Below are 12,305 nucleotides of genomic sequence, written 5' to 3' on the forward strand. Positions count from 1 at the left end.
ACAGCTGCTTCTTCCCTGGTGGACGGCAGCGAGTCCTCTGACCCCTGGTGGACAGTAATGGCTCCTACACTTCCTGGTTGATGGCAGTGGTTCCTCCAGCTCCTAGCCGCCGGCAGCGATTCCTCCGTCCCCTGGTGGACGGCCGCGGCTCCTCCGCTTCCTGGCGGACAGCAGTGGCGAGGACTCCATGACAGCACATCCCTCCTCCTTCCCGGGTTTCGGCACCAATGTAACGGGGTTCAAGGATGGGCAAGGAGGAGGCGGGAACTGGCAGAACCAACTTAAATCAACTTAAGCAAACATAAACACACAGACACACACACACAGCGGTCGCATGCGTCTCTCTCTTGCACTGGCTCCTCACAGTCTGGCCACGCCCTCCTCCTCATCACAATTTTCTTCTAAAAATATTTTATTGTGTTCTGCTGAAGAAAGAAAGTCATACACATCTGGGGTGGCATGAGGGTGAGTATAAATGATAAGAGAATTTTCATTTTTGGGTAAACTATCCCTTTAACAAGTCCATGAACCCAAAAGATTTCAACCAACAACCATTATAAACCATGAAGTCTCATTTAAAGATCATTATAGCCAGTGTGCAGTAGTGTCTGAAGAGGTGGGCATACTGTGATAAGTTACTTGCTGCATGGTATACAGTACACTACTATGAAACATGGTATGGTAAATCGATGTTAAATATGTATTTAAATTAATAGGTGTCATTAATGTTCCTTTCATTAGGCCACTATGAAAATTGTTAGTACTTTATAATTACTCTAATTAATAAACTAATACATACATGATACGCAATAAACTGTTAAGCATTGTAGCTAATATGAGTGTAGTAATGTTCACGATAACATCTATTAACATATATAGCCTACATAAGAATGAATGGTTATTTGTTTTATTTGTGTACTATAATGTGCTTTTGTGTATAGTGAAATCGTTTTCCTACTTAGAAATATAAATTAAAATGATTTGCTATAACGAGAAAAAGGCGCCACCGAGAGCAGTGAAAGGCAAAAAAAAAAACATAAATAAATAAAAGAAAGAAAGAAAAAAGAAAGAAAAAAAAATATATATAGATATATATAAATAGGCCTACGTTTAGCAGGGAAATAAATTTACAGCGCAAATTATTGTTACTGCATATCCATTAGACGCTGGAAATGTCTCGCCCCTTACTGAAAAGGAAAATATGATTGGTTAGCAAATATTCAATCGCATTTGAAATGAACGTTCTGATTGGTGGATCAGATTAGTTGGACTGTCTGTCTTGCTAGTGCCATCAGTTGTGCTCCCGCCTCCCGCAGCTCCGTGCGCGTTTAGAGAGAATCTCTGTACACTTAAAAATAAAAAAACAAAATTCACTCAGCTGTGCTGCGGCATCGCGTTAGGAGATTTGACAAGTTCCTGGTCAAAAGACTACTCGTTGTTCTGACGTCCATAAGTATCATTACCACTGATCTCTCTCTATATTTATCAATAATCATTACTTATTTTAGGTGGGCACATAGCATATGCCCAAGACTACATTACTGGTTATAGCCTTGTAATGAAATACCTCCGTCAAATCATTGTTTTTAATTAATTAATTTATTTTAAAACAGATACAAACTGAATAGGCCTACAATAAACAATTTTTTTGTAAATTTTTTTTATTATTATTCTTTTTTATGTTTGCATTTTTCGTAATTCCCACCGTTATTTGAACAACGTGCATCGTGTTTCTACAGTCGTTTATTATGCAACCCAAATGGTTCCCCTGTAAGTTCAGCTCATACTCTATGTTTAACTGGTCCACTGTGTGGGAGGAGCTAAGAGCAGTTTGCAGAGGATGCAGGATATGACACCCATCCAGACGTGATGCAGGAAACTTGACCGCTGCAGTGGATATATTTAAATGAAGTCTGTCTCTTTTCTTTTTATGCGCTTCTATCTTTTACCATAATGCGCCATCAGAGATGTCCACCCGCTCCTCTGCCCATCACTGATTGACGGTACTGCAGACGCTTCACTTGCGACTCCCGGTATGAACCGCAGAATCATCACTCTGTTCCCAGGCAGATTTAAGGTGCTCTGAAGCTCGATTACTGCAGACATGGCCAGATCAGCAAACAGAGGCGGTAAGGACGGAGACTCGAGGGTATCTGCTCCCGCGGAGAGAGGAGAGCTCAGGGAACTGTCTCTGGAGGAGGCGTTGAAGTCTTACGAGCAGCCCATCAATGAGGAGCAGGCTTGGGCAGTGTGTTATCAGTGCTGCAGAGAGCTGAGGGCGCAGTCTGGTGTAGAGTTTCAAATCTCAGAGCCGGCCTCAATAATCCTGCACAGAGACGGCACAGTCACCGCACATCTGCAAAGCATTGGTGAGGGCTTTTATTTCATTCATCTGAACTTTCCAAGATCTTTCATTATTCAGAAATGAATGAGGTTAAATTTGTTTAATTTGTGCATATTTAGTTTGCATGTTGTTTTTGTTTACATTCAAAAATAAAGTTTTATTGAATACCGGTTTACACCAATTAAGTAATTTTTAAGGACCATCAGATAGAGTTGGTTTCAAAAATCCTGGAAATCTAATTTAAACCTAAATTAGACCTGGAAATAAACCGAAGTTCTAGGATTTTGAAAAATGTAAAACCAGTTTAGCTAATGTTTAGCTAAGCAATAAACGTGAAAAAGAAATAATCAAGTGAAAGCAAATTCGTAACATTGGGCATTTTAACTTTTACTAAGATGTCCTTGCTTACATTGAAGCACTTCAAACATTCTCAAATTATGCTGGCATAATAAACATAGTGTTCATGCCAGCTCAAGTAGGCTACATGCTGTCATTAATTAAATCAAAAGGGGGATAGGCCATCTGTAAACAGGTTACTAAGTAAGTCTTGACATTTTTAATTAATTGCATCCTTGGTTGATTTATAGTATCATTGGTTGACAGCAGTGATTTTGTGAAATGTGCTGCATTTCTTGATAACAATAGATCTTAGCTCTCACCAGCGTTCTTTGTGCGAAGTTACTAACGTTCTTTCCTTTGGCACGTGCGTTTCCTTACACTGCACTTAACACGAATGCGCAACGACGCACCTTAAGAGTCGCTGTCCATAAGTGAGGTGCTAAAATGTGACCCTATAGTGCCTATAGTGTCGCTCGTCATTTTAATTGAATATATCATAAATACTTGTAATTTACCTCACTCGTTTTTTTCTGAAACACTCAAACTAATTAACTACATAATTAAATATGTAGTTTTGTAATCATTTTGTGCAGAACAATCAGTTATTTTTTCAATTTCAGAAATGTATCTGTGGCTTGAAGTGCAAGCTTCCAGGATGAGTGACATATGTTAAAGGGATAGTTCACCCAAAAATGAAAATTCTCTCATCATTTACTCACCCTCCTGTCATCCCAGATGTGTATGACTTTCTTTCTTCTTCAGAACAAAAATTAAGATTTTTAATAGAATATTTCAGCTCTGTAGGTCCTCAAGTGAATGGGTGGCAACATTTTTAAGCTCCAAAATCCACATAAAGGGAGCATAAAAGTAATCCATATGACTAAAGTGGTTAAATCCATGTATTCAGACACGGTGTGATAGGTGTGGGTGAGAAACTGATCAATATTTAAGTCATTTTTATGATAAATTCTCCTCTATGCCCAGTAGGGGGCGGTATGCATTGAAACTATGAATCACCAAAAACAAAAGAAGAAGAAAGTGAAACTGAACTGGAGATTGACTGAACAGGGAGGATAATTTATAGAAAGAAAAAAAAGGACTTAAATATTGATCTGTTTCTCACCCACACCTATCATATCGCTTCAGAAGACATTGATTTAATCACTAGAGTTTTCTGGAGTACATTTATGTTGGCCTTATGTGGATTTTGGAGCTTTAAAATTTTGGCACCCATTCACTTGCATTTTATGGACATACAGAGCTGAGAAATTCTTCTAAAAATCTTTGTTTATGTTCAACAGAAGAAAGAAAGTCATACACATCTGGGATGGCATGAGGGTGAGTAAATGATGAGATAATTTTCCTTTTTGGGTGAACTATCCCTTTAATAGGAGCAGTATTCACAGAGGTCCTGTAAGCAGTCCAAGGAAATGACAATGATATTGAGTGTAACAACACTAAAATTGTCTGGGTTAAAAATAAATGATTGTTTTCATTATTCTTACAACAAGTAGATTTTGCTGTCAGAAAAACGAAACAAAAACAAAACAAAAACATTTGTATGGTTAGACAGTTATATATACAGTATATTAACAGTGAACTTAATAAAATTACACTTAAAGGGGTCATGGTATGAGTAATTAATTTTTCCTTGATCTTTTGACATATATGAGGTCATTGTACTATAAAAATATACTGTAAAGTTTCAGAACTGAAAACTTCCTCCTTAATAGAAAAAGAGCATTTATTTAAACCAGGCTCCAGATATGGGCCGGAATTGAAATGGGCCGGAACACGTTGGAGAAATAATCGTCATTGGATAGTACATTTTTGTTTTTACTCGCCAGACTTTTGACAACATATAAGCGTAATGCAACTGAAAACTAAAAAAGATATTATATATATAATATATATATAAAAAAATGATATGCATATATGCATATGTATGTGTATATATATATATATATATATATATATATATATATATATATATATACAGTACTGTGCAAAAGTAGGTACATAAGATGCTTCACAAAAACATTTGTCTTAAGATGGTTATTTATATTTTCAGCTTTAGTTTGTCAATAGGAAATATACATTTTAGACTCCCAAACATTTTTTTGCAAATAGAATAGAATAGAACAGAAGAACAGGGAGCCCTGCAACAGATGGCATGGTTCCCACAGAGCCCCCCCACTGAATATTGAGTCAGTCTGGGTTTACAAGAGACAGAATCAACCGAGACAACCGAAATAGAAGAACTGTGGCAAATACTCCGAGAAGCTTGGAACATCCTATTTGCCAACAACCAAGAAAAACTGTGTCCAGGTGTACCTAGGAGAATTGGGGCTGTTTTGAAGGCAAAGGTGTTCACACCGAATATTGATTTAGCTTTTTTATGTTTACTGGACTTTGTATGACATTAAGTAATAAATGAAAACTAAAACTTTTGCACAGTACTATATATATATATATATATATATATATATATATATATATATATATATATATATATATATATATTCATATATAATATATAAATAAATATATATTAGTTTTCACATGTATGATTTCACTATATGCAAGATTGTACATTTTATTTTTATATTTCGCTTTTGATTCTTTAATCACACTTTAGCTTGTGTACAAATTTACAAATCGCATTTTTTAAGAATGATACAAGCTGTTGCCACTGTTTGAAATAAAAAATATTCACAAGGTTGAAACCTAATGAAAACAGAATTAATAATCATATTATATAAATAATAATTTAAGTGCTAATATATCAAAACTAGTATGAAAAAATAAATACAAAAATAACCAAACCCTTGCACAGATGCAGCACAAGCATATTTTTTTTTTGTTTTTTTATATTTACAGTGTTTTCTGAAGTTGAAATGTTTCATATATGATTGTGCCTTTTAAATATTTATGTATTTACACATTTATTACACTTACTACATTTTGTAACATGTTTGTTTATATGCACTTGTGCGATTTACATTGAGTTTACATTGATATGAATAACAAGTGCTAAATTGGTACTGCCTCTTTAAGAGAATGACTGGTCCGTTTATGGTTGAGTGAGTGAGGGCACAAGTTGCACAGTTGTTTTTCTCTCATCCATGCAATGAACAGTGGCGTATCCAGGACATTTTTACTGGGGTGGCCAAGATGGGGCACAGACCTAGTGTGGGGTGGCGATACCGGGAGAACCTTTATGAATGGCACATGATCAAAATGTGTAAATATCGCATTGCTTTGCTTCAGCATCTACACATGTAGAATAAATGAATTCTTAAACTCATGTTAGCATTCACTGAATTGTTTGTATTCAATATCAGACTGTTGTTTTGATATTTGACAGTTTTCTATTCCTGTTCTATTTCAACCTAATTACAGTTTCTGGGAATCTCTGGTTATTTTAACATAACATCCATTTTTAAATCAGTAATTGTTTAGGAAATGTCAGTTACACATTTTTAAGAGCTATTCTCATTGTAGAGAATTAATCTGCGTATAACATCAGGTATAGTGTATAATCATAAAAAGATACAAATACAGGTGATAACTGATTGAGGCGCAATTCAGTCAATCATTCAATCAATTATTCATTCATTTATTAGCTATAACTGCACTGTCCAGCAGAAATATTGTTAAATTGGGTACAAATCAGTGTGTGAAATTGGCAACGAGGGCTTATAGGTGTCTGTCTGGAAACCCCAAAATTGCAGATTGAGCTCTGAATACAGTAAAAAACAAAACTCTATTTACAGTGTCTACTCAGGTTTATATTCCACATGTTCTGATAGCTTCAATTACTTTGAATATTACCAAATAAAACAGTTAGTCAAATCATTTGCGGCATTTAAGTGCAATTTGCCCTGTCTCTGCATATTTAAAATGTCAAATAAGGTATAAAAACTTTGAAGATTTTATTGGTCTGACTGACCAATAATACACATAAAGAGCTCATAAATAACTCATGTAAAGATTTAAAGTACAGTCACAACACAAACCCTTCCATTTCACACACAGGTTAGCCATATATATAACTTTAGCTATTGAACATATACATCTGTAAAACGCTTTACACACCTCCGTCATTAAATTAGAAAACATGGCACTTCATATTTCATGTCAATATAAAGATAACATGCTGAATGTGGTGTAGGGTCTAGCTTACTCTTTAACCTAGCAACTGTAACAATGAAAAAATGTTTTCACATTCACATGGAAATTCGGGATAAATTAAACGTTAGATTAGATGAACAGTCCTCTCAAATAACAGCTTTCTTTTTGACCACAAATCGACGTCGTCAACTCATTGGAAGTTGGAGGTAGACGCTAGCTCGTGTCAGCTTCGTGCTTCTGACCGACCATTATACTCCAGACCTGGCGCCCGCTGCCCGCGACCTGCGGCACCTGCCTGGCCACCTGCGGCCTGCCCCTCCCCCCACTGAACAAAGAGCAGCTTACACAGCTTCAGTCCCACCACTACTATAATGGTCAGAAATATAAAACTGACCCTGGGTCAGTGTGGCTCTAAATCAACAAATGACCTGAGATGTCATCTTTGATTGACAGGTGTTTCTATTGGTTCTTTGTTCATGTGTTGATGAAAATGATGAACTACCAATCAGTTCCGGGGTGGCCACAGGGTGGCCAATGAGATTTCAGGGGTGGCCCAGGCCACCACAGGCCACCCCCTAAAATCGCCACTGGCAATGAATGATTAGAAATAATGTGTATTTTATCTTTCTGTTCACCACCTGACTAAATAACAGAAAGGATTTTAAAAGAGACATGAAACAAAAATGGGGTGCCTGGGTCTCGTCTTTGGATACATAATACACGGAACGAAGCAAAAGGAAACTTTGACTTGTATAATGTGTATTGACTTGCTTGTAGAAATATTTATTGTACATGTTCTCAAATTCAAATCTACAAGCTCTCGAGTTTTGCAACACTTTAACCTTTTAACAGACATCCAGCATGCACGTTACAGGTCCATGCTTTAAAACGGATAGAGCTGACATCATTAAATGCAATGTAAATGCCAGTTCAAGGCTGAACTAAAGAGGTGGTGACAGCGCGATCACGACAGATCTGGACACACTGCAGCCATATAAGTAAAATTTCCTTCATAACGTGAAATTTGGTAGCATTTGCGAGTGATTTACTGCTATGTAGAGAGCTGGAAGTCACAAGGACCAAATACATCTGCATATGACAGCCTCTTCAGCAAAACATCAACGCCTATTTTTCGTCATTGCACCCTTGGCCCCGCCCACTGGTGCTCACAGTCAGTCACAGGTGAAGAGGAGAGAGATATGCCTGTCATGGGAGATTCATCTACAGCAAAGGGGACTTACACAGGACACCTTCATGTGCCTGGATTTAAATGTTTTTCTACACTAGATGAGCATCTTTGACCATTATCATTCATCTTGCGCCACTTGTAAAAGACTTTCTTTTCATTCTTTTTCATTCAGCTGCACTTTTTCTTGCTGTTTTGAAGGCGTCCTAATTGTTACTTTTTTGTGAACATGCACTAGATGGACTTCTTTAATCATTTCGATGCGTTTCCGGCGATGTGCGCAGCGTTTTAAGAGTGGTACAAGCACAACTTTTAAAAATGCGTCTCATTCAGCTGCCTCCGCTGTCTGGGCGAAACACCTGTGTTCTGTGTGTAAACAAACACAGAAGATGTTAGATGTCGCTCCAGTGAAGACCAGCATCTCTGCTTTGGCCTGTTGAAGCACCCAACATCACCATGGTCTGTATTTATGGCAAGCCGTTTTAGCTTTTATTCATTCGGAGTATATGAATTGTTGATACCAACAATTAAATTTTCACTAGTTAAAATTCAAATTCTTGATATCAAGAATGTAATTTGAAAAACATGAATTCTTGATATAAAAAATGACGTCATCAATCGCAGAAATCACATTCTTGATATCAAAAATGGAATTTCAACTAGTAAAAAACATAATTTTTTATATATATTAGATAATATATAATTGAATTTTCACTAATAAAGTTTCACACCGATATGTCATTCACTCTTATTCAGAATGCAATTATTGATATCAAAATTTTGTTTCTTACTACTTGAAATTCCAATTTCACATATCAACAATTTCTTACTAGTAAAAATATCATTTTTGATATCAAGAATGTAATTTCTACTAATAAAAATGCTAATTTCTGATATCTGTAATGTATTTGTTGCTAGAAAGAAAGTCTTATTAGATATCATTAAATACACTCCAAATTATTGATATCTGAAATTCACTTCCAGAAATTTGAAATACCAAAAGTAACCTGTTGAAATTCAATTACTGATATCAAAAATTACCATTTTCTCTAGTTGTAATTCAGTTGTTGATATCAAGAATGATCATTTGACTAGTAACAATGTAATTATTGATATCAGTAAAGGGAGCTCTACTAGTAACAATTATTGCCTTGATATCTAAAATAGCCTTTGCAACTAGTGAAAATAGAATTACTGATATCTTAAATGTGATTTTAACGAGTAAAAATACTATTATTGATATCTAGAAATACAATTTTAACAGGTAAGAATAGCTATGGTAATGAGTCCATGAATCCACTTTTGGCACTAATAGTAGTAGGTTAAAAAAATGGAGGGAGACATTCCATGTGGGTTTCAGAAATGGAAAATGAGAATTAATTTCAATTCTTCTTTTTCGTCCATTGTTAAAAAAATAAAATAAAAACAATATTAGATTTGCATATGTGGGTGGCACTGCAACGTCTCTATCATCTGATTGACCAACCCGTGCTGTCTTCTACTGCCTTAATCCTTTTAGCCAGAATAACAGTTGGTACCGCTCTGCATATTTGGCTCAATTTTATTTCAATATTGTCCCGAACTACCACTCACTGTAAACTACACATGCCGTACGCAGTAAAATCTTGTTGCTGGGCACAAAATTAGTGCTGTTGCGAGGTGTTTAAGAGATGGCAAGCCACATCATATGCTAACTGGGAGTTTGGTCTCATGTATAATATATTATTTTATATTGAATAAATTATATGATTCTGTAATACATTTGTTTTCATGATGTATTAATAAATGTAATGGTAAATGGGAATAAGGGAGTACAGAAGGAGCAGGTAAATTGTATTCATTCCGACTAACATTTTATAAACGAAAACCTTCATGAATGCTGCAATATACTGCTCATTATTCATAAATAAGGGTCGTTGTGCAGTCTGCGTGCCGACGGAGTTACAGTCGGGACACCTTTTCTTAGAATAATTAGCTTTAGCTATAGTTTGATGGTTTTAAATGAGCGTTTAAAATTGACATTGCTCTTTCATTCTTTTTCTGACATGAGAAACCAGTAACGAAATAATCGTTCCCAGCGCTAAACACCTCCCACATCTGCTGCTGTCTGCCCAAGGAAAAAGTCTTCTTACTTGCTAAGCCAAAATCGAGGAGGAAAGGGTGTTACAATAGCACATAACATAAATGAATGTTCTAGAATGCTAATATCGTACGTCTGTGTGTTACTGTATGATAATAAAGTGCAAGAAGACAGCGCAATTATTATTATTATTATTTTTTTCATAATAATGGGTGCACCCTTTCAACCAAAATAGACTTGCATTTAATCCAAGCACAAACATTATGGAAATTCTCAGTTATTCTTATGGAGTGTATTAACTAAGCTTCAGATGGGGGCTCTTCTTTTAGGCTAAATGTTGATATCAGGTACACTGAAAAACAGGGCCGTAGCAGTCATTTTAAAAGTGGAGGGTACACACTCGCACAGACCCGACACTTACAGTGCAGTATTAATATATTACAGTATATATTAATAAGTATGATATAAGTATTATATTAATATATACGTATTATATAAATTTAACATGTGTAGTATTTTAAAGATTCAAGTATTGCAAATTAATTGCAAAATTATCTGCAAACATAAAGGGCATCTTGTGGAGCACTTGCTTCTGTTTCACACCTGACAAGACTAAGCACAAGCTGGTCCTGAATAAATTATTTAATCAGTTACAAAAATGACAATTGTGCATGTGCACAATTTATGATTTAAATGTATCCAGGTGGCTCGAGTGTTTTGACTATGTTCACCAGAATTCATTCAGATCAATTAAATGATTTGTTCAGTGACCATTTCTGGTGATGCCAGAAGGTGGTGACAAACGAGTGTGTTGCGTGAAATGAGTTTGTCACTGAATCAATGATCAAAATAAAATTTTAATCCTTTAACATTTGTATGTCTACTGACCTACAAAGAGACTTTAGAGGTTTTAATTATTATAAGAACAAAGCAAATCTATAATTTCACTACAGTTTGTGAGCTGCTGAGCATGACTTTTATCAAAAGACAACTATAAAAGTCTTATAATAATTCTAATGAGTTTGAAGAACGTCCGTAAGTTTTTTAAGTATAAAAAAGCGTCTACATATCTATTGACTTCATTAAAATGCATGTGTTCTAAGAACACAGCAGATCTATCTTTTTTTCTACAGTTTGACGACTGCACACCAACATAGAGGTAAAAAACAGGAGCTGATATTAGCTTTACATATTTAACACTGATCTTAAATAAAAAAAAAAATAAAAAAAAGATCAAACTATTACCTCACCAACATAAAGTAAAAAGCATAACTTAACGAAGACTTATGCGCTGATAAAAACTCCGCTTACAATGTGTGCTTAAAAGAAGGATTGTCCTTTGTTTTTTTTCTGCAGTACATTTCATGTAAAGCTGCCAATCAAGAATGATATGCTGATAAATAACTCTCGTTTGTTGTTCCCCATCTCTAGATTATTCATTTAGATCAACATGAATGGCGATAAAAACATGAATAAATGGTTGTTTTGGCTCATGAAACTCACCTGATTGGTTGGATGGTCACTCAATCAGCCCAAAGTAACGAAACGCAAAGAAATCTGTATACAAATCCACCATTTTGACTCGATATAGGTTTACCTTGAAAATGTTTGGGGGACCAAATCATCTATTTAAAGAGTGCGGACCCCCAAATTCTTGCAGGTGGTATAGCTGCCCATTCGTCTTGGCAAAATGCCTCCAGGTCATGCAAAGTCTTTGGTCGTCTTGCATGAACCACACGTTTGAGATCTCCCCAGAGTGACTCGATGATATTAAGGTCAGGAGACTGTGATGGCCACTCCAGAACCTTCACCTTTTTCTGCTGTAACCACTGGAGGGTCAACTTGGCCTTGTGCTTAGGGTCATTGTCCTGCTGGAAAGTCCAAGAGCATCCCATGCACAGCTTTCGTGCAGAAGAATGCAAATTTCCTGCCAGTATTTTCTGATAACATGCTGCATTCATCTTGCCATCAATTTTCACAAGATTCCCCGTGCCTTTAGGGCTCACACACCCCCAAAACATCAGTGCGCCAACACCATGCTTCACAGTGGAGATGGTATTCTTTTCACTATAGGCCTTATTGACCCCTCTCCAAACATAGCGCTTGTGGTTGTGACCATAAAGCTCTATTTTGGTCTCCTCACTCCAAATTACAGTGTGCCAGAAGCTGTGAGGCGTGTCAAGGTGTTGTCGGGCATATTGTAACAGGGCTTTTTTGTGGCA

The 12,305-nt window shown here is 36.1% G+C and overlaps 1 protein-coding gene across 3 annotated transcripts in view; it reads left to right on the forward strand.

The window, feature by feature from the left end:
• Positions 1-1,849: 1,849 nt before the first annotated feature.
• spire2 (spire-type actin nucleation factor 2) overlaps positions 1,850-12,305 on the forward strand; it is a 95,797-nt gene continuing 85,341 nt past the window's right edge. For all 3 annotated transcript variants that reach the window (XM_051692044.1, XM_051692045.1, XM_051692046.1), the window contains exon 1: positions 1,850-2,369. In XM_051692044.1, coding sequence (XP_051548004.1) covers positions 2,105-2,369 — 265 coding nt within the window. In that variant the 5' untranslated portion in view covers positions 1,850-2,104. The remainder of the gene's footprint in view (positions 2,370-12,305) is intronic.

This window comes from Myxocyprinus asiaticus, chromosome 48 (assembly GCF_019703515.2).
Source record: "Myxocyprinus asiaticus isolate MX2 ecotype Aquarium Trade chromosome 48, UBuf_Myxa_2, whole genome shotgun sequence".
NCBI classification, from domain to species: Eukaryota; Metazoa; Chordata; class Actinopteri; order Cypriniformes; family Catostomidae; genus Myxocyprinus; species Myxocyprinus asiaticus.